Source organism: Lentinula edodes (genome assembly GCF_021015755.1).
Source record: "Lentinula edodes strain Le(Bin) 0899 ss11 chromosome Unknown C8R40scaffold_9, whole genome shotgun sequence".
In the NCBI taxonomy this organism is placed as follows: domain Eukaryota; kingdom Fungi; phylum Basidiomycota; class Agaricomycetes; order Agaricales; family Omphalotaceae; genus Lentinula; species Lentinula edodes.
The window spans coordinates 714,446-737,677 of record NW_025764315.1 but is presented as its reverse complement, the minus strand read 5'-3'; the positions used below and the strand labels follow the sequence as shown (position 1 = coordinate 737,677).

At 45.5% G+C, this 23,232-nt stretch overlaps 10 protein-coding genes across 10 annotated transcripts; 7 read left to right on the top strand and 3 right to left on the bottom strand.

Annotated features, from left to right (window-relative positions):
* Positions 1-64: 64 nt before the first annotated feature.
* Positions 65-1,825, top strand: C8R40DRAFT_911888 (uncharacterized protein). Its single transcript, XM_046236656.1, has one exon. The coding sequence runs from the start codon at positions 212-214 to the stop codon at positions 1,493-1,495; it is 1,284 nt and encodes a 427-aa protein (XP_046088796.1). The 5' UTR covers positions 65-211; the 3' UTR covers positions 1,496-1,825.
* Positions 1,797-4,971, bottom strand: C8R40DRAFT_1159671 (glycoside hydrolase family 63 protein; the record flags this gene model as incomplete). The annotated part of the gene is made up of 15 exons (XM_046229917.1): positions 1,797-1,816; positions 1,871-1,908; positions 1,963-2,027; positions 2,079-2,416; positions 2,483-2,539; positions 2,594-3,140; positions 3,195-3,285; positions 3,337-3,387; positions 3,443-3,773; positions 3,825-4,037; positions 4,098-4,214; positions 4,274-4,346; positions 4,401-4,486; positions 4,537-4,734; positions 4,788-4,971. The coding sequence occupies 15 exons, from the start codon at positions 4,969-4,971 to the stop codon at positions 1,797-1,799; spliced, it is 2,409 nt and encodes an 802-aa protein (XP_046088795.1).
* Positions 4,972-4,995: 24 nt separating this feature from the next.
* On the top strand, positions 4,996-7,679 carry C8R40DRAFT_1094845 (uncharacterized protein). Its single transcript, XM_046227678.1, has 10 exons — positions 4,996-5,545; positions 5,604-5,633; positions 5,683-5,836; positions 5,888-6,176; positions 6,232-6,387; positions 6,444-6,612; positions 6,669-6,810; positions 6,867-6,899; positions 6,953-7,008; positions 7,076-7,679. The coding sequence occupies exons 1-10, from the start codon at positions 5,282-5,284 to the stop codon at positions 7,484-7,486; spliced, it is 1,704 nt and encodes a 567-aa protein (XP_046088794.1). The 5' UTR covers positions 4,996-5,281; the 3' UTR covers positions 7,487-7,679.
* A 151-nt stretch (positions 7,680-7,830) lies between these two features.
* Positions 7,831-8,433, top strand: C8R40DRAFT_1159669 (autophagy-like protein 8 precursor; the record flags this gene model as incomplete). Its single annotated transcript, XM_046229916.1, has 5 exons — positions 7,831-7,864; positions 7,927-7,982; positions 8,039-8,107; positions 8,160-8,296; positions 8,346-8,433. 5 exons carry the CDS (start codon positions 7,831-7,833, stop codon positions 8,431-8,433), a joined length of 384 nt encoding a protein of 127 aa, XP_046088793.1.
* Positions 8,434-9,770: 1,337 nt separating this feature from the next.
* C8R40DRAFT_1094840 (uncharacterized protein) lies at positions 9,771-11,324 on the top strand. The gene is made up of 6 exons (XM_046227677.1): positions 9,771-9,876; positions 9,930-10,451; positions 10,501-10,572; positions 10,626-10,772; positions 10,824-10,952; positions 11,005-11,324. The coding sequence occupies exons 1-6, from the start codon at positions 9,822-9,824 to the stop codon at positions 11,235-11,237; spliced, it is 1,158 nt and encodes a 385-aa protein (XP_046088792.1). The 5' UTR covers positions 9,771-9,821; the 3' UTR covers positions 11,238-11,324.
* C8R40DRAFT_1094838 (P-loop containing nucleoside triphosphate hydrolase protein) lies at positions 11,325-12,979 on the bottom strand. The gene is made up of 3 exons (XM_046227676.1): positions 12,915-12,979; positions 12,612-12,867; positions 11,325-12,557 (listed from the first exon to the last, which is right to left on the bottom strand). Exons 1-3 carry the CDS (start codon positions 12,970-12,972, stop codon positions 11,441-11,443), a joined length of 1,431 nt encoding a protein of 476 aa, XP_046088791.1. The 5' UTR covers positions 12,973-12,979; the 3' UTR covers positions 11,325-11,440.
* Positions 12,980-12,990: 11 nt separating this feature from the next.
* C8R40DRAFT_911543 (DNA polymerase alpha/epsilon subunit B-domain-containing protein) lies at positions 12,991-15,223 on the top strand. Its single transcript, XM_046236655.1, has 7 exons — positions 12,991-13,051; positions 13,105-13,298; positions 13,355-13,476; positions 13,527-13,785; positions 13,839-14,080; positions 14,131-14,791; positions 14,860-15,223. The coding sequence occupies exons 1-7, from the start codon at positions 13,032-13,034 to the stop codon at positions 14,946-14,948; spliced, it is 1,587 nt and encodes a 528-aa protein (XP_046088790.1). The 5' UTR covers positions 12,991-13,031; the 3' UTR covers positions 14,949-15,223.
* A 1,083-nt stretch (positions 15,224-16,306) lies between these two features.
* C8R40DRAFT_1168408 (uncharacterized protein) lies at positions 16,307-17,451 on the top strand (the record flags this gene model as incomplete). Its single annotated transcript, XM_046231178.1, has 6 exons — positions 16,307-16,475; positions 16,542-16,579; positions 16,631-16,662; positions 16,717-16,865; positions 17,121-17,194; positions 17,254-17,451. 6 exons carry the CDS (start codon positions 16,307-16,309, stop codon positions 17,449-17,451), a joined length of 660 nt encoding a protein of 219 aa, XP_046088789.1.
* A 265-nt stretch (positions 17,452-17,716) lies between these two features.
* On the top strand, positions 17,717-21,503 carry C8R40DRAFT_1094823 (high-temperature-induced dauer-formation protein-domain-containing protein). Its single transcript, XM_046227675.1, has 14 exons — positions 17,717-17,875; positions 17,931-17,963; positions 18,016-18,073; positions 18,126-18,669; positions 18,717-19,182; positions 19,236-19,359; positions 19,414-19,448; positions 19,508-19,598; positions 19,650-19,798; positions 19,853-20,055; positions 20,112-20,622; positions 20,679-20,698; positions 20,749-20,920; positions 20,969-21,503. The coding sequence occupies exons 1-14, from the start codon at positions 17,762-17,764 to the stop codon at positions 21,191-21,193; spliced, it is 2,745 nt and encodes a 914-aa protein (XP_046088788.1). The 5' UTR covers positions 17,717-17,761; the 3' UTR covers positions 21,194-21,503.
* On the bottom strand, positions 21,282-23,232 carry C8R40DRAFT_911195 (Nuf2 family-domain-containing protein). The gene is made up of 8 exons (XM_046236654.1): positions 22,881-23,232; positions 22,543-22,829; positions 22,330-22,486; positions 22,068-22,271; positions 21,871-22,014; positions 21,619-21,813; positions 21,481-21,559; positions 21,282-21,420 (listed from the first exon to the last, which is right to left on the bottom strand). Exons 1-8 carry the CDS (start codon positions 23,100-23,102, stop codon positions 21,371-21,373), a joined length of 1,338 nt encoding a protein of 445 aa, XP_046088787.1. The 5' UTR covers positions 23,103-23,232; the 3' UTR covers positions 21,282-21,370.

The following is a 23,232-nucleotide window of genomic DNA, read 5'->3' as shown; positions in this document are numbered from 1 at the left end:
TAATTGCGGGCCCAGGACCGATGGGATGCATCCTGTCCCAGTATTTCAATTTTCGGTCGATAAGCCTTGCTTTGACTTTACCGATTGTGGGTAACACCCCGGCCATGCCGTATCGACTGCCTAAATAAGAAACAGTTGCACTTGAACCAAACGTCCATTGACTAACACGCTCTTTACTAGCCCGCCGCTCATTTTCTCTCTCCAGGCAGTTATGACTGCCCTTGTAATGCCCAATGTTTTTGTTATACCACCGGAAGAAGACAATGATCCCCCGTTCTGCTGCTTTGACGCTACATATCCGCGAGAGCGCTATATTCCTACCGAAGAAGACCTTGAGGCCACAGGATCAGCTCTAGAAATCATATCACGACAGCTTTCCAATAAATCACCTATATTTCATCGTGGTGGTCACACCAATGGCGTTGTCATGCCTCGGAGGAGCGACGGTCGGTCGATAGAGGAAGTACGAGGTGAACAGGATTATCAGGACCCGGATATCACTATTCGAGATGGAAACTCTCCAGGAAACGACTCGGAAATTATTGAAGTCATTAAAGTCAGACGACATACCCAGGATGAACGCGAGAATCAGTTACCTTCCGTTTCTGAAACCGCCGCTAAATCTTCCAAGTCCCTCAAGTCTCGGGCGTCTAGAGCATTCAACTCTCTTAAAAATGTCGGTCGCTCTGTATCCCGCAGTAGAATAATTCCAGAAGTTGTCACTTCCGATGCAGAAACTTCACGAGCGCCTAGTCCTACTCCGTCCCGACGAGGTTCCATGATTTTCTCATTATTTAGTCATTCGCCTTCCCTCGAATCCCGCTCTTCCTTCGACTCATTCAATGAGAGTCCCCCATCATCGGTTACTGAGGCTTCAACTCCGGAAGCCTTTGACGTCGAGCTGCATTCACCGTCTTCAGCTGAAATGCAGGGCTTTGTCCCATATCCAGACACAGACGACGATGGTGAGGGAGAGGATGACATGGAGACCACTCCGCGCGCGCCTCGTCGTCATTGTCCTTCTCCTGCCCTCCACCCGTCTGTCGTCCCCTCATCTGTTCCCAGACTTAACCGCCGCCGTTTCTCTGTACTTAGTCTATTTACCGCTTCGAAGGACTCGGAGCGCTCTGATGCAGGTTCATCCACTCCCACCTCTCCTTCTATTCCAACCCTTGATAGCTTGTCTCGGGATTCACTTGGTCCTTCTCGAACGGACTCCACCGAATCTTCCTCTTCATCAGGTCCCACGACTCCTGTTGATGAAGCTTTCCCTGACCCTCTTCCAAATCGCCCGTCTATCTCCATGCTGAAGAGACTGCCGTCTTTCAGTAGAAGTCCTAGAAAGAAGGAGACAACCCCACTTGTGATTGAGCCTATCGCCCCAAATTCACCGGTAGCCTTAGGTGAAATTGGAGAACCAGACCTAAGTTTCGGCGAGATACGCTTGGATTCCCTACATTTTGATGAATTATCTTTTGATGCCGGTCGATTCTAGTCTCTTCTTTTTTCCCCTAATTTCTGATGTTTTATGACCCTTTTCTACACCCTTTCAACTTTCATCATGTCCTACAATTGCCCTACGTATACACCCATATTCACACCTTGGCCGCATCAAGTACCACTTTACGGGATTTGCATTGAAGTTCAGGATTTAGCATATAACTGCTGCACATCATCTCCATACATTTCCGAAGTACATACCCTCCGTGCATTTGAAAAGAATCAAGGCATCGAGTCTGCAAGGTATTCACACACATAAATTACTACAAAATATGAAGTGATATCTTGTCTTCATGTCAGTACTTTTCAGTGAGAACTATAAGTGCAATTTCAGGTCACAATAAATCGGATAAGAATGAAAGCAACTCACTTAATGTAACTAATGATGTCCATCCTGTGAACGGATGACTTCAAGATGACCTTGTTAAATCATGAACAAAATACAGAAGAGACGAATCTCACCTGCGCTGACCATAACCGGTATTGGGGTCATATTGTTCCCAAACGTACCCTGTACGCTCGTATTCCTTACAAGAGGGTTCAGCGAAAATCTGACAACTCGATAATTGAACAGTTACCTTAAACACATTGTCAATGATATTCTTCCTCAACTCGCGGTAGATCTCCTGGGCTCTTAGTTTATAAGGTCCTTCCTCGACTGCGTATCTGTTATGTAGCGCCCCAAGGACCAAATAATTCATTTGAACCCAGATAGGACCTTTCCAGTAATTTTCGCCAGTTCCATACTCTGGATGGGAAGCAGACAAGCTACGCAGCCCGTAATCTGACCACAGCTGCTCCGGATCTCGAACCACGTCAAGGATAGCGCCCAGATGAGGCGAATCCGGAGACAAGAGGGAGAGCATGAATGGGAATAGAGACAGATAACCCTTGTTGCATACATGATAGGATTCATCTGAAAGTCCGACCGTGCAATCTGAATCCGTGTGATAGATACAAAAAGATGAGCTTGTCAACTCACCATCATCGTCGACGTTAGCATCGCAGTACATCTGTTGTTCCTCGTTCCAATGCAAATCTAATAATGAGCTCCAGCCCATGATTCCAATAGAACGGGAGAAGGCCAGCTCACCTTCGATGTTGTCAAGTATGGCTTTCTCGATCTCACCATAAGAGATCGCATCATCATTCTCTCCGATAAACTCTGCAATTTCTCTCATTGTCCTCGAGAATAGTGCCATCCATGATATAAGATCCAAATGTAATTCCCCAGCATGAGGAGGTCCTCTTGGGTAGTCGTCCATTCCACTCGTCAGCACATGTTTATCAGACCTTCCCCTCCAGCGGTAGGCTTCGGTCCTTGATCTAGCCTTGCGACCATACTGCTTTATTTGTCCACGTTGAGTGCGGCGGAACCAGTCGTAATGTCTTTTGAGCGGTTTGTATATGCCCTTCAAGAAGGCAGTCGCGACCTCCGGATCCAAAGACCGGTTGCCAGGTTCGGTTTTAACTTCAGTTAAAGGGGTCTGGGAACTGCCCATGCCAAAATCCATGCCAAGGTCTGCGTCTGAGGGGCCGAGGGAGGCAATTTTGACTCGGTTGATGAAAGCTGTGACAGCAACAGTGAGTGTTGGTGGGTTGGCGTAATTGGGGACTTGAGTCAGGAATTCTGCAGGGACCTGCGTGGAATATAAGATCGCTATACACGAGGAGATGAAAGATGAGAGATTTACTTTGCTTCGAGCCTCTTCTCCAAGAATTTGTTCTCGGGCAACCCAACCATTATCGTCAATGAGGTCAATCCAGTCCTTCAAAATTTCGAGGCTGTGATAGACATTATCCTCCAACGCAACGCAACGGGGAAGAGATACTCACCCAAAGTCATTGTCCCATGCTCCAATGTGTAGCAGATGGAAGCCCTCGTCCCTGAAAGAGGACATAAATGCAGTAAGTGGTCTAAAATGTTGCCCCGCCTACATACCAATAAAATCCACGGGGGAAAAAACTTCTACTCGGTGTTGCTGTGAGCAACTTTTTCGGTTCAGTCAATCTCGGGCCTTTCTCATCACTGGCCGATCTATCCTCAGCTTCGTCATCTTCGTCCCATTCGTACGAGAATTTCTCGTTGATGATTGAATTGCCATAGAAATAACCAACACCACCAATGAGGTTCGATGTAATTGCTTGTGAGAACGTCTCGAGAGCATCCTTGTTGCTCTTTGAAGAATAATCGGAGGGTGTTGGAAAGACCTTATTGAAACGCTGGTCAAAAGAAGTAGAAAGAGCAGTAATACCCTCGTCAAGAGTGGAAGCTGTAAAATTGTGAGATCATCATGAAAGAAGTGATATATTTCAGGGCTCACAGCTCAGCGTCTGTCTGGAGCTTGCGCTTTCATAAAAGACGTCAAACTGAAATTCACCGTCAAAAAACTTTTGAACAGCATAAAGATTACTACCAGAATAAATCTCATCCGGCAGCTGAAGCACAAAAGACGGGTCGGGAATCCCCGCCGCAGGATCTCGGTATGGAGCAATGACTTCCTGTGCTCTTTTCATCAAGCTCTGTAAGATGAATTCTACACAAAGGATGCTAGTCAGCTTGTTGTGGAACCATATATATCATGAGAGGTTCAAACCTTTAGCTTGCCATATGTTTCCGGCAGGAACTGGTTGACCCATGAAGTGACTCTTGCCGATTCTATCCTTGAATACCTCAGAGTGGGGACCGCTAGTGACTGCAGTATTGCTTGGACCTTCAAAAACGCAATCGTATCGACGGAAGTGACATGCGGAGAGCTCAGGATAAACAAACCATCAACTATGCGGATACTAAAGTCGTCCAGTTCCGGTGAGGACCCAGTAAACTTGATGTCACCCTGCAAGCCCTGCAGACGTGTGAATCAACGTGGAGATTGACTTTGAAGCAATTGGTTGCGTACATTGTCTTCCTCGTCTGTATCCATGTCGATTCCACCGAGACCTTCCATTCCAAGATAGAAGATTGTGGAAATCCTTGAGGGTTGTACTATATCGAGTTTCAACATTGGAAACTGGCATATGGTTTAGATTGCATACATGGATCCAGAGGTTCGCCTTTAATCCTTGCAGCCCAGTTGCCTCCATGGTCTCCACCAGGAACCTTCAAGAATTCGGTCGTAAGCTGGACATTGTTCCTAGCGTCCTTAATGACTTGTACACCTCCTTCCCGAGGATCATATTTTGTCCAGGTGTAGGACTGAAGTTGATCACCTTGATCGCAGGCGTGACGCGTTTCTGAGTTCCACAGATGTAAGCAAGTAGTTGTGAAGAACGAACGCGATGCTTACGACTTATGGAGGCGTAATCCTGGGTCCCAAACCACATAAGACCTGTCAAGAGTGACTGGGGAATTCTCGGGCGAATACCAAAGTATAGGTTTGGGCGATAGCTGCCCCATAAAAAAGTATCATTCACTGGTGAAGAAAATGCCACTGACGCGATGGACAGCAGCAACAACCACGGCAACTGCATGGAAGTGTCGAAAATAGAATTTGCCACGTCTGAAACTCAGAATTCATGTCTCGACAATCGGCCCGGATACTGAAGAAATTCAATTTCATAAATTCATACAGCATTTCGAGTTTTATCAACAACCCGACACAGGCAGACTTGGCCCGACAAGTTATGTACAACAGCTTTTCTCCCAATTGCAGAATTAATTCAACAGCGTGACAAAACCGTTGCCAAATTGCAGTGCAAAATTCTTGGACCTTATGACCATCCCGTTGTCAGACTTCCCTGACTCCAGGATTATAAAAAGACAGAAACGACGGAAATTCTGATGCCGAACTTAACCAACATGTCGAATTATGCTGATGGATCTACCGTTGTCGGCGATGACTCGCGCGACCAGCAGGACTTTTTGAAGTCCAAGCCCAAGGTCAACGATGACCTCTTACCAAATCCAGTTTCCCCGAAGAAACGAGTTGGACATCCCTTTGTGAACAGCATTGAAACTGAGCTTGAAGAAAGGCCATTTTTCGTGCGCATAGGCAAAGACGGTTTGATCGCTGCGCTTCAGAAACTTGATAGACAACTAGCTGAGGTGTGTATCTACGAGTATCACTTACAGCAGACGCAATTATCTGATTTTTTTCAAATAGTCTGGGAGGCCCAAATTACTTTCGAAGAAGGTATGTGACCTTCCCAAAACATATCTTCTCCGTTTTGATGCTTTGCTAGGTTCCTACCGATTGGATTGGGTCAGAAATCACTCCTGGTCAACTCGGATTGATTAATCACGGAGGCTCTCCCAAGATATTGACACGTCCTGGTCGCTATCCCGGCTTTCCGCTGCGTAATTGGTGGGCAAGATCTTTTGAAGGAAAGAAAGGACGTAAGTGAACTTTGCTTTCTGCGTCCATAATATGCAGTGACACTACATTAGTTTCCGACACCGTCATCGAATTTCTGGGCCTGACGGTGGTCCAAGTCTCTCAAAATCAAGCAGCAGTCATATCGGATCCTCAAAATCACATATTTGTGATAAAGAACGCTGGATTTGTGTGTTTTGCTATTGAGGGAACTTACGACGTTCTCTCGATTGTCGATCAAACCCATCTTTCGCAGAGTGTAAAGGATAAGATCACCAAGTCTACACTTGGATGGACCCACGAGGTTACAATGAAGAGTAAAACCAATGCTCAAGAAGTCAAAGAATACGTTGTAGCAACATTGTGAGTCACCTGCATTACCGTATTGAATCATCAAGATTGTTCATGCCATTTCAAGCCTCAATATTCCTGCTAATAATTGTGCTATCCTGCAAAGGGGAGACGATCTGGAGCTTTTAGGAGCTGGTCAATCTGTGATTACGAACCCGAGTGTTACTCTCCGTGGTCTTTACACCCTCGGTGAAAATCAAATCGAGATGCCAACGAAGGATATGCAAGTGGTTCATCTGTTTGGAACTCGCTTGACATATCTCATGGTCTTTTCTACAGATTTACCCGCGATCAAGTCCCAGTCAGCTTGACCATTTATCTAAAATGGCAACTCACTGAGCCGCTGAAACTGACAACACACGGATACAATACGCCTTACGACGCACTGAGGGACAAAACACAATCTATCCTTACTCAAATAGTAGCTCACCTCGACTACTCTGCCATGGTTGGTTCACGTTTTCTCTTTTGTGTGATTTTGCGACCCACTACTTCTATACTCAGGTCAAGCAACGTTCAATCGGTCCTGATAACATGGAAGATGGGACGGATCCATCTTCGGCTTTTTTGGATGCGCTCAGAACTCGTGCTATGGATGAGATGCATGAAGCTGCCCTTGATTATGGTATTGTCCTCAAGGATCTCGGTACGGCTGCGTTTCCACTTTCGAAAGAAATTTGGAATTCATCTTCGATTTATCAGCTGTCATCGACCGCCAGTTCAAAGGTGAAATCGGTATGTTCATATCACTTTTCCGTTTGAGGTCGAACGTTAAGCATTCTGTACAGCCTCGACAATGGATAAGCTTACAACGCGAGCACTCCAAGCTCAGGTAGAAGCTGCTGTATGTTCATTTTATGATTGAAGCTTCTTCCGCGAAACGTTGTTATCTGACGCGCTGTATGGTGTAGAACGTTGACCGAGAAAATAGTAACAAAGTGAAACAAGAAGAAGGTGCACTATCGGTGGCACGAATCAAGGCGCAGGCACGCAACACACAGGCCGATTCGGAGGCGTACAGCGTTGTCGCGGCGGCAAAGGCTCAAGCTCAGCGTACAAGGATTGAAGCAGAAGCTCAAGCAGAAGCTACTAGACTGGCTGCTCAAGCAGACGCGGAAGCAATTCGAATCAAGGCTGCTGCAGACGCCCAGGTCAGCGATCAGTTTGCCCGTGAGATGGAGTTGCGTCGGATGGAAGTCACCAAAGTGCGGGCTTATGGTGCAAAGACAGTCTTTGTACCATCAGACGGCCCGGGTGCGCAGATGGGGTCAGCGATGGCAATGGGAATGGCTGCTGGAATGGGAGCAGATCGAAGATCATAGTAGCCTACCATTTTTGTCACAGTAATCTATTTATTTTGAATTTTGTATGTAATTTGGACTGTTTTCCAGTATGGTTGTAGTGTAGTAGCAAGCAAGCATATCTTACTGTATTCGGTAGCCAACAAGCTGAATAGTCGATATTTGGCGAATTACGGGCCAGAGCCAGACAGCGCGTTATGAGTTTCAATGAGTCGTCAACGACTTTGTTTACGAGTGTGTTGATTTGCAACTCGTGTTATAAACGCTTGTTCATCTTGGACCACCACCACTACATACTTTTAACCCGTCAACGTCTCTACCAATCCAACTCTTCATCTTCGAATTAGATTCTCTATACTGCTACGATGAGGTCAAAGTTCAAGGACGAGCACCCTTTCGGTCGGTTTCTAATTCTTACTGCAAGTTTCGTGCATCCATACCTACCTCGTATTCTTTCCCAGAAAAACGCAAGGCAGAGGCAGAGCGTATTCGACAGAAGTATCCAGATCGTATTCCTGTCAGTGTCGCTGGATTTCTGCTCTATGTTACGTGGCTCAATGTGGCATGCACTAGGTAATCTGCGAGAAAGCAGATAGAACGGATATCCCGACTATCGATAAGAAGAAGTATTTAGTACCATCGGTGAGTGAAACTGCCATTGTCTAACGTGACTATGTCATTGACTGTAATCAAGGATCTTACTGTGGGGCAGTTCGTCTATGTTATCCGGAAACGAATCAAGCTCGCACCTGAGAAGGCTATCTTCATCTTTGTGGATGAGGTATTGCCACCTACCGCCGCGCTTATGAGTGCGATATACGAGGAGCACAAGTAAGCGTGACCACTTTGTATTCCTTTCCATCGTTCATCGGCGTTCTAGGGATGAGGACAATTTCCTGTATGTCAGTTATTCTGGAGAGAATACGTTTGGGTCAGAGGGTTGGGTGGAGCTGCCGATGGATGCATGATCTGGCTTGCACACAAGTCGTATTGCTGAACGTTAGACTCAGACCTCGGCTTCACTCATTTTATATCCATCTTCCTCTTACTTAGCCCCTCTGGTGCAACCTCCGCGTTTCACTTGGGATGTTGGCTTGCTACCCTTTGTATATTACTATGGTTTCCTCAGTACGAATGCAATGTACCAATACTAATCAGCTTCTTGGATCTATGGCAGATTCTCATGATGTGAAAGCGGTTGACTAAGTACTGCAGATACTATGTAGCGGATCGGAAGTACTTTTGAGTTCCGCTATCATTTGATTTTCTCGATTCTCGAACGAAACACGGTACTATGGCTGCAATCTGGCAGCAATTTAGCAATATATTCAAACATGGTGAAAGACCAAAGGTCTAGCACAGTCAAAAGCAGTCATCGAAGAACAGTTCTACTTGCGGGTCTTTGCGGATATCCCGAATGCTTTGACCACAATTTGACCATCGATCCTATTACTACCCCTTGCTCTCGACTGATGTTCTCGTTTTTCATATATAGCTGATTTCGACGGTGCTTGCAAACTATTGTGATACTGTAGTCGCTGGCGACGTGCACAAAAAGTCCTGGTAAAATCATACATCTACATTCCTTGCGTCCAACCAAACTCAAATCAATTAGTTTAGTATAAAAGAAGATGGGGAGGAGGGAAAGAATGGCTCCTTGAGTGACTCTAGAGGTTCGGAGAAAAGTGACTATGTATCGCTCAAGAGGAGTCAAAAGGTCTCCTTCACTCGCAATGTCCCATATAACTCATCCTGATCTTCCGACACTGCGGGGATGAGCCCATTTTCTCACCCCGAAAAGGCTGAGATTATTGTGGGCTTTTGTACAAAATTCTCCAAATATGTGCATAGAGAATATTTTGAATAGGTCCATAATTATATTTAGCAGAATATAAGGCTCATATGCAGCAATTTTTGAGAATAATCACAACAAAATATTGGCCTGATTATTGAAAATAATTGCAAAATAACTGCCATGAGTATAACATGAGGTTTTTCAAAATAAGCTCTGCAAGGAAAGTCTTTGTTCAGCATAACCTCGCTGAGATTATCCTTAGATCTGCAAAAGAAAGAATTTCCTTGCAGAGCTTATTTTGAAAAACCTCATGTTATACTCATGGCAGTTATTTTGCAATTATTTTCAATAATCAGGCCAATATTTTGTTGTGATTATTCTCAAAAATTGCTGCATATGAGCCTTATATTCTGCTAAATATAATTATGGACCTATTCAAAATATTCTCTATGCACATATTTGGAGAATTTTGTACAAAAGCCCACAATAATCTCAGCCTTTTCGGGGTGAGAAAATGGGCTCATCCCCGCAGTGCGAGAAACTCGCCTTCAAAGTCCAAGAATGAACAATGGACACATTGAGCTATTATTGTCCGCTTTCAGACTTCTACGCCAGGGTCAATATATTTTTTTCAAAGCTTGGCCCATCACTTGATATCACCATAAACAGGTAGCAATGGCATAGTCCAACTTCCACAGATCGTGAGACGAAGGGGTCAACCGGTGTATAAGATGACGGTCTTCAATGAAGCTCTGACCACCCCTACTTTGTCGTTTCCAAACCGACCGCTGGTCTTTCGGGCTTCGCAACGGCACTCAAACACCCATTTGCTTCAGTATCTTCCGATCTCGAACCCCCCCACTCGCTCCCTTCAATTGACATCACTTTCCTTTTCCCCACTCACTCTCTTCTCTCCCATTTTCATTCCCATGGCGCACGCTATCGATATGCAGCGTATCCCTAAACACGGCCCAAATCATGTCTATAAGACTCGCGAACAAGCAGAACGGGCTAAACGAGCGTCACAAAGAATCAAGATGCCACCAGCTATCTATATTCCCCTTAGGCCTCAACCCAAGCTTTTTCTGAAGCCGGGAGAGAAAGAGGAATATTATGTGAACGAGAAGAGAAAACATAAACTAAAGCAACGCAATATGCATCGCCTCAGTCTCTCTCGAGGTATTTTATTCGGCAAGTTCAGATGAATAATTGGGATTTTCTTTCGCTCATCAGTCTGTAGTGTTCATCGCTCTCAACAATGCTGTTGTCATGATCCTACTTCTTCTTTCCCTTGCGCTGGGCTCAGGGACGGGTATGTTGTCATTTTTTATGATCTTTCAACTTTAGAAATTCACCCTTCGCCAGTTTGGGAAGCTCTATTCCAGATTCCGAACTGGTTCTCTCTCATTATCATCGCATTTCATCTCTTTCATCGTCTCAAGGACCGAATGTTTGAGACAGTCAAACTACGAAATTATGTAGTTTACACGGCGTTGATCGCATTTGCTCTTTGTACGTTCTTCTTACTTTGCGTCAAATAGTCTCTAACAAACGTCGTTACAGGCAGTGCTACCTTATTCATAATTCGCATTCAGAAGGGACGCATGTGTCGAGATTTCTCAGCCCTCGAACCCAAATCTTGTCATGCATCTCAGTTTTTGATCACTATCTCATTCTTGACAGCGCTTTCGGGTATGTACAACAGACTACCCTCTTGCGAATAAAGCTCTGATGAATTCCTCAGCTGCAGCTGGAAACGTAGCTACCTTTCATTTCACCAGGATTGGGCGTCCCGTAGACCAAGTGCCTCAGCCACTGCATGATCCTTTCACTGACTTCAACATCCCACTGAAGCATTGGAATCCGAAAGTCACCGTCTTTTACGAAGACATGCCTCCCCCTCAAAAGGTCCAACCAGCGGAGGTTGGGGAGGGTTGGGTGGATGTTCCTCTCTATGTTCAGTATAAGAGAGGATAATTCAATCATCAAAGTTTCGTAGATAAATCTCGAACAATGTACTGCATCCACTTCAACCAACAAAGAGACCCAATCTTGATTGTATAAGTCAATTAAGAATAGCAGAGTGAGTATGTTGTAAGTTAAATCCCCCAGAGGCTCAAACATTGCAAACAACACAAATCGCGTACGGTACGGCAATAAATATCCTCATAAATATTGCACTACTTGTCTGGGTTCGAAGATGCTGCAAGGTACATTTCTTCCGTTATCTCGTCCTTTTCCCAAAAGGCCTCCCATTCGTCTTCATCATCCGGTGCCCCGTTTGGCTCAGGAGGTAGGTCAATACGCACTGCAGTCTCGCTTTCAACAACGCCTGCATCCAGCGGGGCAATCTGTGAACTAGACATTGTAGGTGGAAGGGCGACAGATGGCAAGGCGGTAGGCTCGTTTGCCGTTGTTTTCCTTGAAGACCCTTGTTCTTCTTCCTGCAGGACAGTGATTCCAGCAGAATCCACAACGTAATCCAGCGACCCAGGGTCAGAAACCGAACTGAACACAATGCTTAGACGACGGACTAACTCGAGACGTTCGGGATCTTCAGTAGGAGTATTTCCTGTATGATGTCCGTTGCTCGTTTTTTGACGTTTTTGCGTTGCCGACTGGCCAAAATTTGTATATCTTCTTCGTCCAGTCCGAGACATCATTATACGAGCGTTGACCTGATTTGCCCATACCAGGCCCAAACTAGCCTCTTTTCGATTTTCTCCGGGTAGACTGTGTGCTCTGGCGAACCACTTCGATTGTTCTGCGTAGGAGAGACCAGTAGTAGGAGTTTCTTCGTTATCTGGCTCTCGGTCGAATGCATCTACGACTTCATTCAGGACAATAACGACGATGCCAAATTTGCTAGCAACAGAGTGTAGATGTGCGGATATCTCCGTGACATTCTGAGCACGTTGGACCAAAGTTTGAGTTGAAGTTTTGCCTGAAGAGTGAAAAAGCTCTCCGAGTGCGTCTATCACCACTAATCGGACTGGCAAGATGGTAGAGTCAGACCTGTTTTGTTCCAACTTGAGCTTGATGAAGTCCGGAAGAAGCGAGGACAGAGCGTGAACCAGAAAGTCGATGCTAGGAACAGACATGGTATGTATATGATCAAGGCTACATTGTCCAGAAGAAGCAAGCAAAGGATGGTGTTGGGAAATCTGCATAATGCGGGAGGTTGGGAGCTTGCCCGAAGTTAACAAGTAGCACGCTGAGCCAGCGAGGCCACCAAATTCGTTCGATAGCTGCACAAGCAAGCTCATTCGTAACGCCAGTTGGGTCTTCCCAGCTGCGCTGAAGGGTTATTTCAGTAAAAATTTCTTCAGTAATGGGTTATACAGGAGAAACCTTTCACCGACTACTTCCCAAATCATTCCTGTGCGGAAGCCGCCACCGACGACAGCATCTAGACAAGCATCTCCGGATGTACATATGCCGAACAAGTTGGGAGGCGAGAGGAGATCGTCTAGTGTAGATGCACGTATGGGGTGTGCTCGGCATACTGTGTCCACAATGGCATTTATCTCCAACGGAGAGACCCTGCATCTTCGCGAAATGTCTTGAACAGGCGTAAGGATGAGATCCGATATTGTTACAATTTTTCCTGTGAGATGTCAGGGAATATTCGAAGGGCGTTGGAAGAGAATAAACCTCGTTTCAACAACGCTTTTTGAGAGGACGAAAGGGCCGTATGAGACGCAAGGGACATGGTCGCGTCAACAGAAGACAACAACGCGCTTTTTTCTTTTACCACTACCTGTCTTTCAAATGGCCAGTCTTGCGCCTTTGTCAGTTTATGTCCTTTGCGATTGCGGCTCTCTTGACAATGTAGACCTCTCAGACCAATTCCAGATACACAGCTAGCGCGAGCCACGACGACAGTGATAGCTCCAAGCCCACAAACCCCTTCTTTCATTATTGATTCGAAGAACAAAACCTACAAATTCCAATACTCCAACATTTACTTTCTTCGACTACGTGCGCTGAGAGGATTTGTCCAGAAAGCTGCGATTAAACGATGGATGAAACTTCCTGGTACGTCGTCTCAAAGCGTTGTGTTCAAGGCTCCTCAATGAAGAAGCTGATCTTAGGAAATCCCTCATTCGTACCTCGCGTTCTTGAGGTTGAACCTTCTCAGCTATGCTACATCATTGGTACAGTGTACATGGACATGCCACTGAAACCCAATGTCATGGAAGACATTGCCCGAGATGTGGGGGTTCTTCTTTACATAACCCGATATTGCTGAACTCTTCTTTGCAGCATTCCATCCCTGCGCCTCCCCCGCCTCCTTATTACTACTCGGCAGATGATCAAGTCATGATGGAAGATGAATCTGGTAGAATACAGCTTGTCGGCGAACGCTTGAAATCGGAAAAACTGGTCACTGGTCTCATCATAGGAGCTTTAGGCATGGAGACTCCAGATGGTAAATTCGAAGTGGCAGATTTTTGTTATGCGGGCCTTCCCCCCCAACCTTCCACAACCAAGGAAGAGCTAGAGGACAGAATGGAAGTAGATAGTACGTATTGAAACGCAAGTCTTTGAAATATTTTCTCACATTCCTGATTGAAGGTACAAAGGACTTGCCATCGGATGAATGGATCGGCGTGGTTTCCGGTCTCAACATTGGGGCTCCATCACCCTCTGATGGGCAAATCCAGCTGTTGGTTGAATATTTAACGGGCGAAGAGGGAAGTGCAGATGATCAAGTCTGTGTATCCCAAATATCCCGTCTCATCATTGCGGGAAACTCCATGGCACCCATGCTCGTGACAGGCAAGGGTGAAGCGGATGCAGAAGGTGATAAGAAATCGGTACGTCTTTCCAGGAGCTCGACTGATATCTTTGCTTAGTCGTCGTGTAGCGTAAATTCGGATACGACGGCACGACATTTTCATCACATCCAGTCCTGTCATTGTCCGGTCATTTACTCGATATAGGCCGGGCTATGCCAATCCATATTCTTCCCGGTGAGACAGACCCTTCCGGAACCATCCTTCCACAGCAACCGTTTCCTCGAGCCATGTTTGGCGCAATATCCTCATTCTCTTCATTTACTTGCGAAACCAATCCCACTTACCTTCACCTCTCTTCCGACTCTACACATATCACTCGGACCTTTCTTCTGCATTCCGGCCAACCCGTAAATGATATGTTCAAGTATCTCCCATCCCCACCGCATACCCCTTTGTCAACTGTGGAGTCAACGTTAAAATGGAGGCATATAGCCCCGACAGCACCAGATACGCTTTGGTGTCATCCATATTTCACCTCGGACCCGTTTATCATACAAGAAACACCAGACATATATATTGTTGGTGGACAAAAGAAATTTATGACAAAATTGGTAGAAAACGATGGCAAGGATGATGGATTGCGAAAACGATGTCGCATAGTGCTGGTCCCCGAATTTTCTGAAACAGGGATGCTTGTGCTTATCAACCTCAGATCCCTCGGAGTGAAAATTGTCAGATTTCGTGGCGAAAATATGACGGGCAGTATGTCGGATACTAATTACCTCGATGGTAAGTCCTTTTCTTCTTGAATAACTCTTTATTGCCTTCTATCCAGTTAATTGCGCTCCGTCCCTTAGGTATGAAAACTTCAAGTTCAGAAATGATACCACTAGTTGAACCTGAAAGTTCCTTCCCGCGTTCGGGTAGTGGCCCGACGCGTCTATAAAGAAGATTTTATTTGCAACTTGATTTGGGTCAAATATCTTTATTCTTCTTTCTTTCCAGTGACTAGTTTTGAATTGCTACTTCTCGATCATTATTTGCTGAAATTTGCGATCATCGGACACAGAAAAATGCTTGATATTTCCAGCTTTGACCGGTGGGAATTTCAGCGAGTACATAGATATTTCAAACTTGTCCGTGTTCGCCCTTGGCCCCGTCTTCACGAAAGGTGGCCGGTGAACCGGTGAAACCCGGACCAATCAGTTGGGCGATGAAATAATGATAGATCTCGATCGAACCATCACCTCTTACACTGTGGCGACCATTGTGATGGTGCTACTTGCTAGTACTTGCTGTGCAAGGCCTACATATATTTTGAAAATGGCAAGTAAAAATGGCACGATAGTCTCTCACAGTGTATAATAGCAGAAGCGTGAAGATTCGGATAACTGACACTTACGGTATGATGTTCCGCATTTTCCAGTTCCTTTTTACATGCATCAGCTGCAGTCTGGCATGGCAGGAATACCTAAGCACTCGACTGCGGGATCAGTAATGGAATAGCTACGACGCACTAACAATCATACATACTACATTTCGTGTATGTGTCCACAGGCGTGGATGTGGGGACTGAGGGGAGATGTGATACAGGAGATCTGGTTTCTGGGAAGGATTGCACTGAAGGGGATACCCGGAGTGCAGTATCCTATCGAAATCGAAGCCTATCCAGTGGATGATGATTTTGTCCCGCAGACGTCTAGTTATTCACCTCGAAGCATGCTATGTGACTTACTATAATGGGCTAAAAATTCCCTCCTATGCGTGAGACAACAACAGGATGCTGAGGGAAGGAATGTTTGCCGGTATACAACTCCCGTCCAATCTTTCCAGAAATAGTCAAGTCGTCAGGCCTTCAGGTAACTCTCTGAAAATGCGAAGGACGATGAACTCTCTAGCCTTTCAAATACCATGCTATCAGATTGACTATGGGAGCTCCTAGGAGGTCGTGGTCTACTAGATCCATTTTGGGTTTGACTGACACTAGGATCAAGGGGTCAATTGCAGTCAACTGCTCGGCGCTGACTATGAATTTTGATCGAGGAATTGATGAACTTGTCAAATCAACTATGCATGCATCTTTCATGTTCATGCGAAGAAAAGTTCAAAATTGGCTTCTTTCATAGCCGAACGAAGCTATAGCCATGGTCATTTGCATACAAACCTCACGGCACGTCTTCTTTTCCGCAGTCCTGTTCACGACTCGCGCCAAAGTGTCTCCAGATATAAACTTGGTGTATAAGTAGCCAGGGATGGGCAAAAAAAATCTCATCCCCCACTCCAAGAACAACCACTCATAGAACGATGATTTTTACGACTTTGGTCTCTGTACTTGCCATTCCCGCTCTGGTTTCCGCTCAGATCTATGGACCTCCCCCAAGTTCTGGAACGACCACTTCTGCGGCCCCTGCTAGTGCTCCCTCAGCGCCCCCAGACACCCAAGGACAGATGAACATCAACGTTGCGTTCAATGGTACGTCTAGTTTTGGGAAATTTGGAGGTTGTCGAAGGACACAGGTACTGACTTCGCTTCATTCAGGCAATTTCGTGTTCAATCCGGCCAATATTACTGCGCCAGTAAGTTGTTTCATTTCGCCCGTGGGCCATGTAGCTGAAATATTCCACTAGGTTGGAACACTTGTGACGTTTTGGTTTCCGGGGTTTGTTATTCTGTTCATAAATTTGAGACAAACTGACGGCAATGTGCATATCAGAGGTGATATTCCTCACTCCGTCACACAGTCGTCCTTCCAAGAGCCTTGCACATATCTTACGGCCAATTCATCTGCTGGTACTGGTGCTGGTTTTGATTCAGGGCTCACAAATGCGGTTCAGTTTACCATCAACGTTACCGATGACCAACGTATGTCCTCGCTGTTGTATAGGATTTTCACTGTATCAAATAAATATCTTCTCATTGATGTTTGCGGATGAACAGCGTAAGTCCTCACTTTATCTTGCTCGTCTTTTGATCGATTTATGACATTTAATTCTTCCTCTGTAGTATCTGGTTCCATTGCAAGCAAATTTTACATTGCGGCATGGGGATGGTTGGAAGCATTAACGGTAAAGGGATAATATATAAACTAATGTTATATGGCTTAAACCCTCCTTCTAGCTCCTACGAACGGTTCAAATACCTTCCAAGCCTTTCAAGCTGCTGCTTTGCAAATTGGTTCTAATGAAGTCACTGTACGTCTTAATCAAATCTCATTATTAGAATTGTGCTAACCTATATGTCCACAACACAGCAAACCAGTGGTGGCCCTGTCACTGGAGGAGTCCATGGAATTGCTACTGCCACCCCCGCTGCAACTGGCACTAGTGGATCGTCGTCCTCGTCTTCGTCGTCGTCGTCCTCAGATTCTTCTTCATCTTCGGCGATCACAAATGCTGCAAGCATGGCTACCATTTTGCTTGCTGTAGCTGTTGGTTTCTTTTTGGTTTAAATAATCGTGAATGATGCATACGGAAATTGGACTTGCTAGATATATGCATGCGCTACTGAGTTTGAATGATTAGATTTCCGTTTTTTATCTTTCGCTGTCGGAAAATCTTACAGACTTACATATACCTGGAGCTTTTGTTGACGTATAATACTTAGTATCTCAAAACCTGTTTTGCAAGCTGCTTATAAAAATTTGGACGAGGAATTAGGCCCAGCGTCTAGTCTAATACTTATGCAATACAGTATTTAGCGCTTGTTGTTTCTGTGATGTGGTTTTGATTGTCAATCGAAGCGCTACTTGCAACTGCCCGATGTTTTCTAAGATCCCGCAAAGACTGACTGCACCACTGGGGCTCCTTTCTGACTCGGAGAAACTGGCTTTTCGTAGCCAACCAGGCGGACTACAAAAATTAGCCGCAGTCAGAGTACGTAGTATGCTCTAGGTCAAAGGCTCAACAATTGAAAAGGACCACTTCATAGAACATCCCGGAGACGGATGGCTATTGGAATCAAGTGCGGTAGTGTGGTTTTGGGCTTTTCGATCTTGTACTGACAGATCTTTCAGTACGTTGTTTTATTCGACTCAGCCTCAGAGGTGTTCTCTTTGATAACACCGAACGACAGTATGTTCCACCTTAGAAGATGAGAGTCGTTCATCTGCTGAAACTCAGTCAGTTCGACGTGCTCTTTTAGAAGCACCAGAAAATGTTGCTACACTTATTCGTGTAATAAGTTTGCGCCTATTCAATCTCGTCTCCGACCATACCTTCCCGGGGCCCTCTTCGACGTCCGTATCCGCTCTTGCGACATCCTTCATCAAGGCTGGCACTGGCACTGGCGAGAGAAACGCCACGAAAGAGGTTTTGAATTGTCTTCGAGTCTTACAGAGGGTGCTGCCCGTGGTATTCGAGACGGAGGGAGCAGAATCAGGCTCGTTCGAGGTAGACGTATTTTGGAAAAAGGTGGAAGTGGACAACATGGAAGAACAACCGGTGCCCCAAACGGAGTCACCCCAGTTCGTGATTGAAGACGATGAAGATAGCGAAGATGAGGCAAAGTCGTCTGCACCTCAATCAGCCCCAACACCACATCCGAAGAAACAACTTCCATCCCTTGGAGAGCGGCTCTTTAGTTCCATAATCGACTTGTTGTTTTGCTGTGGGTTTACTCTCCCGATGCAGATTCAAAAAGATCATTACAAAATCAATTATGTTATATGGTGCGCAATGAACTTTCGTGATTTTTCGGGTTTTCATCTTTCTTCAGGGAAAAAGGTATTGGCTCCATGGTCGATCCTGGACCCGGTCACCAATATGACAGCAACAAAACCGAAGTGCTTCGCTTGCTTTTGGTACTGCTCTCCCGACAAATTTATGTTTCCGCCTCTTCACTTTTCTCGAAACCGTCGATGTACACCCTCCATCTAGTGCAAAAACTACCTCGACGCGATGTCCTCACCTTACTTTGTTCACTTTTGAACACTGCTATGAACTCTCCACAGGCTCAACCAATCACCATCAACTCCATGGCAGGGAAACTTCCTTACAATCACCTCGTCTTCAAAGGCGAAGATCCGCGCGTCAATCTCGTTGCCATTTGCTTTGAAGTTCTGGGAGTCCTGCTTGACTTTCAGAGCGGAAGCGCTAGGGATGTCGTAGTTGGAACTAATGAACAACAAACATCGGCTCCTACGGCGCGTACCAACGAATTCAGATATTTCCTCATGAAGTTGGTGAGTACCTTTCTCATCAAGCCAAATCACGACACGTCATAGTATCACCCTAGCACAGGACGCAAGATTTCCAGTTTGTGCTTGGCGGTATTCTGGGGATCATGGAGCAAGAAGTGATGAGCATGAACAATATACTCCCTGGGGCTCGGAGGGCGACACCGTACATTGCTGAGAACGGTGAGCTACATTATTGCAGGCCGTAACAATTTCTGAATAGCATATCGCCTCCAGTCATCTTCTTTTGGAAAATGATTGAATTGAACAAGGTTGGTTCGGATATACCGTCACTTGTTTACCCACTAAATGGTGCCGCCGACCTCATCAGCGATTCCGAGCCTATGTCCTGGATTCAGATCAGGGAATAGATCTTATCGCCTACCTGCTTTGCTATAACTTGGAGATTAAGGACAAGCCACGTTAGTCCATTGTTACATTCTGCCTGAAAACCTGTTTCATTTTTGTTCTAGAGCAGCATGGGATTTGTCGGGCCCTTTCATATATTGTTCAAACGTTGTCAGCGGAACCTGCTTTCGGGCAACGATTGACGAATCCAATCAAAGCCTCATTACCATCGAAGTTCCCTGCTTCTGGCACAGCTGCTGATTTTTTGATCAACGTACGTCGACTCCAATAATATATAACGATTGCTCACTTTACCGAGGTTCTTTAGGCGATCTACTCTATAGTTGCTACAACATCTGGTCAGCTGAACTCGTTGTACCCAGCATTGATCATTGCCCTGTCGAACTGCGCGCCATATTTCAAGAACTTGAGCATCACGTCGTCGGCTCGATTGGTTCAATTATTCACATCGTTCTCATCTCCCCTGTTCCTGCTTTCCGACGAGGGACATCCGCGGCTTCTCTTTTTCATGTGTGTTCTCTTCGTTGTTCTAGGTACCCCTTTCTCATTTCATTACCTCGAATCAGGCTGGAAATGTTCAACTCCGTCATTCTGCATCGCCTTTCTGAGAATCCAAATCTCATACATGGGATTCTGGCAGCGCATAAAACCTTTGAGGATCTAGGGACCTTCACCCTCGCGCGTGGCCTTCGTGAGATCAGACGTGTCCAGGTTGCAAAAGAGGATCAAGCTCGAAAATCAAGTTTGGATGACAAAAGAAAGAGCAGGAGAGTTTCCAAAGAGGAACATGCACCTGAAGAGAAGAAAAACCTCGTGAACAACGAAGATGAGAATGAAACTGACGAAAATTCTGCGGCCAGTCAGATACCACATTCCGATCATGATGGTGGACCAACAACTACAACGGAACCCGTAGTCTCTCCCACCCCAGATTCAATACCCAGTGCCAAGCCTTCTGAGAAATCCAAAGGGAAGATGAAACAACGACGTTCATCATCTTCGTTGGATGCAGGTAGCTTAGAACGGATGGCAGCTGCAGGAATTGGCAGAAATGGCTTTGTTCCGACACCAGAATGGGTATACTCCTTATCCATTTCCATTTATGTAAAGCATGCTAAAACATTTTGTCGTAGGTCGCTTCGTGGCAGCAAGGGTACGACTTGTCTCAATTTGTGTTGCGAAAACGAACTTATGTATCAACAGGCTGCCGCTGGATATCGTAATGTTAATGATCTCTGAACTACTACCCAAAGTGCAAGAGATGCAGTCTTCGCAAAAGGCTAGTTCTGCGTCGACGATTCTCGATTTTCTAGGTTCAGTTACATTGGTTGATGTGCTTCCACCTGCTCCTCCACTATCACCAAGACGATTCGTGGTGCGTAACCAACTTTCCAGTTATCGTTATTCTCAAGTTTATTCAAAGTGGTCCGATGCATCGATTGTGTGGCTTACCTCACTAATTTGGGGTGAAATCTTTGTCCGCGGGATGACTCCTCTGGGGGTGTGGAACTCGACTAACATTCGGCTGTTCTATGTCAAGCATTCCCATAATCAACAACGTCAGATAACTGAGACCGTTTCGAATGTTGTCGGCGGACTGTTGGGCAGAACGAATTCAGATACCTCGGTTTCTAGAACGCGCGCCTGAGGTGAATGTTGTACTGTATCAGACCATCATGGAATGCATAATACATAGCCTGACAGGATAACGTTTGCACCCCAGCAAGGAAATTTACATACAGACGAAGATACATATGATTGAGTCACTATACAAGCAGATACTCATGAAGGAATCCGAATAGTAATACAAAGAACATTCACCAATTCATGATATCTTCATATTTAGTTTCGTCGCCAAAGTCTCCATGTATACATCTGCAGTAACATATGAGCAATATCAGAGTGCAATTTTGATAGGGCTGGTAATAGACTCACTCGTCGCGCACTTCAAACTCCAGTATTCCTTGAGCAAACCATGTAGTTCTCCTTCGCTAACTTTGAGGTGTTCAGATATCTATTATCGTATGAGTAACTAAGCCTTAGACTACTGGGATAGAACGTAGTGAAGTTTACCTTTTCTTCAACTTCTGCCGCCTCTTTCCTTATTTCCGCTAGTTGCAGGTCGTTTTCCTGCCTCTGCTCGGCCATATCGTTGTATTCTCCCTGAAGTCGTTCAAGAATTCGTGCGTTTGCAGCCTTTTTGTCCGCGGCTCGTTGTTGAGTAAGTGTGAGTTTTGCGTGGGCATTTTCTAGTTGCTTGACAACCCGCTAGAAAGTGCGCCATGAGTACGATGCAGTGCGATTAAATATAAGAACAGTATATGCCTCCTGCTTTAGTTGTAGCTCATTTCTTTCGATCTTTTTGTCGTGTAATTGGTCTTTCAGTTCTGCTAGGTCTTTTTGCATATCCTGTAATGACTTGATCTCTTTCTCGACGACCTGCAGTTGGTCTATACAGGTACGAAGATCCTGGATAATTGAACCATCAAGTTCTTTTCATGGGTTGAAAATAGAAGAAGTACTTGTTCAATTATCACCAACGCGTTGATTTTGGCCTGCAGGTCCCTCGCTTTGGTCTCATTTATTGCGACCATCCTCTTGTGTTCGGTCCTGCTAACGCTCATAGTCGAGATGCTACGTTTGACACGCTCTGGAGACTGAACGATACGTCCTCTGATGCGTTTGTTCGCGTCGGAAATTGCTTCGAGTTCCCTCTGGATGTGTTCCTGGAATGTAAACGGAGCTTAGCAATGGATATCAAGTCCAGAGTGGATTGCAACATACCTTTCGTTCCATCAATCGCGTCTTTTCTTCTTTGAGCAAAGCAGCTTCCTGGACTATTGGTTGCTGAGCGGCTTTCGTTTGGAGCACTAGGTCACCGAGTTCTTTGTTTTTCGCTCGCAGTTCTTGACATATTGGCTCATCTTTATCTCGTTTGGCTCTGTGTATAAAGATTGAGACGCGTAAGAATCTTGATATAGAGAACGGAATGCTGACTTCAACTCCTGGATCTGTTTTTGAGTCTGAGCAAGTTTGCTGGAAACCTGGTCCCGGTCGACAAGTAGAGCATTCGAGCGGTTCACAAGCTCATTTACAAAAGGATTGCAAAGTTGTTCTGTGAACTTGACAAAGTTGATAAAAGCGGATAGAAGCAAGAGTGTACGCTCTTTCGTTGGTTTAGAAATGTCATAGGAAGAGAAGTCGTCTACCCGGGCAGCATTGGCAAACCGGGTGAGGTGGTAACACAAGAGATTATGAGTGAGGGCAGAGAGATATATATTATCCTTTAAAATGATATTAGACGACATTCCATAGGTATATAAAAGTTCGCGCACCTTATCCTCCAATGAGGAGATAGAAAGCGCGTCCTGAGCTGGTTGGAGTAGATCCTCGCGGTTTATACCGGTGACTTGAGCGAGGCACGCGCAAAAGACGAACTCTACAAATTCTGATGTCGGCCGCAAGAGACGATCTTCTTCAACGGTCAGTCCCCAATCACCAAGTGAATTGATGATATCTGGAATGGACATCAAGGAATAGGTTCCTTTCGCCCCCATTATGAGAAGATTGCACTCGAAGGATAGAAATAAGAGTTAGTTGAACTTCAAGAAATGAATGTTGTTTGGCCGCCGGATCGGCCCGGTGTTCGAATAAGGGGGTGATCGTTAAGCGATCGGCTGGCACGGC

Coding starts and splice junctions, on each gene's coding strand:
- C8R40DRAFT_1094840 (XM_046227677.1), top strand. CDS start 9,822: ATGAACAATGGACACATTGAGCTATTATTGTCCGCTTTCAGACTTCTA. Junction 10,573..10,625: donor TGCGCTGGGCTCAGGGACGG/GTATGTTGTCAT, acceptor ACCCTTCGCCAG/TTTGGGAAGCTCTATTCCAG. Junction 10,953..11,004: donor ATTCTTGACAGCGCTTTCGG/GTATGTACAACA, acceptor TGAATTCCTCAG/CTGCAGCTGGAAACGTAGCT.
- C8R40DRAFT_911195 (XM_046236654.1), bottom strand. CDS start 23,102: ATGGGGGCGAAAGGAACCTATTCCTTGATGTCCATTCCAGATATCATC. Junction 22,015..22,067: donor CGTTGGTGATAATTGAACAA/GTACTTCTTCTA, acceptor TCAATTATCCAG/GATCTTCGTACCTGTATAGA. Junction 21,421..21,480: donor GAGTTTGAAGTGCGCGACGA/GTGAGTCTATTA, acceptor ATGTTACTGCAG/ATGTATACATGGAGACTTTG.
- C8R40DRAFT_1094845 (XM_046227678.1), top strand. CDS start 5,282: ATGCCGAACTTAACCAACATGTCGAATTATGCTGATGGATCTACCGTT. Junction 5,634..5,682: donor CCAAATTACTTTCGAAGAAG/GTATGTGACCTT, acceptor ATGCTTTGCTAG/GTTCCTACCGATTGGATTGG. Junction 6,811..6,866: donor TATTGTCCTCAAGGATCTCG/GTACGGCTGCGT, acceptor TCGATTTATCAG/CTGTCATCGACCGCCAGTTC.
- C8R40DRAFT_1094838 (XM_046227676.1), bottom strand. CDS start 12,972: ATGTCCCTTGCGTCTCATACGGCCCTTTCGTCCTCTCAAAAAGCGTTG. Junction 12,868..12,914: donor AAAAGCGTTGTTGAAACGAG/GTTTATTCTCTT, acceptor GACATCTCACAG/GAAAAATTGTAACAATATCG. Junction 12,558..12,611: donor TGGGAAGTAGTCGGTGAAAG/GTTTCTCCTGTA, acceptor ATAACCCTTCAG/CGCAGCTGGGAAGACCCAAC.
- C8R40DRAFT_911543 (XM_046236655.1), top strand. CDS start 13,032: ATGGCCAGTCTTGCGCCTTT. Junction 13,477..13,526: donor TGGAAGACATTGCCCGAGAT/GTGGGGGTTCTT, acceptor TCTTCTTTGCAG/CATTCCATCCCTGCGCCTCC. Junction 14,081..14,130: donor CAGAAGGTGATAAGAAATCG/GTACGTCTTTCC, acceptor GTCGTCGTGTAG/CGTAAATTCGGATACGACGG.
- C8R40DRAFT_1094823 (XM_046227675.1), top strand. CDS start 17,762: ATGTTTTCTAAGATCCCGCAAAGACTGACTGCACCACTGGGGCTCCTT. Junction 20,056..20,111: donor CCGCGGCTTCTCTTTTTCAT/GTGTGTTCTCTT, acceptor ACCTCGAATCAG/GCTGGAAATGTTCAACTCCG. Junction 20,623..20,678: donor TTGTTCCGACACCAGAATGG/GTATACTCCTTA, acceptor ATTTTGTCGTAG/GTCGCTTCGTGGCAGCAAGG.
- C8R40DRAFT_911888 (XM_046236656.1), top strand. CDS start 212: ATGACTGCCCTTGTAATGCCCAATGTTTTTGTTATACCACCGGAAGAA.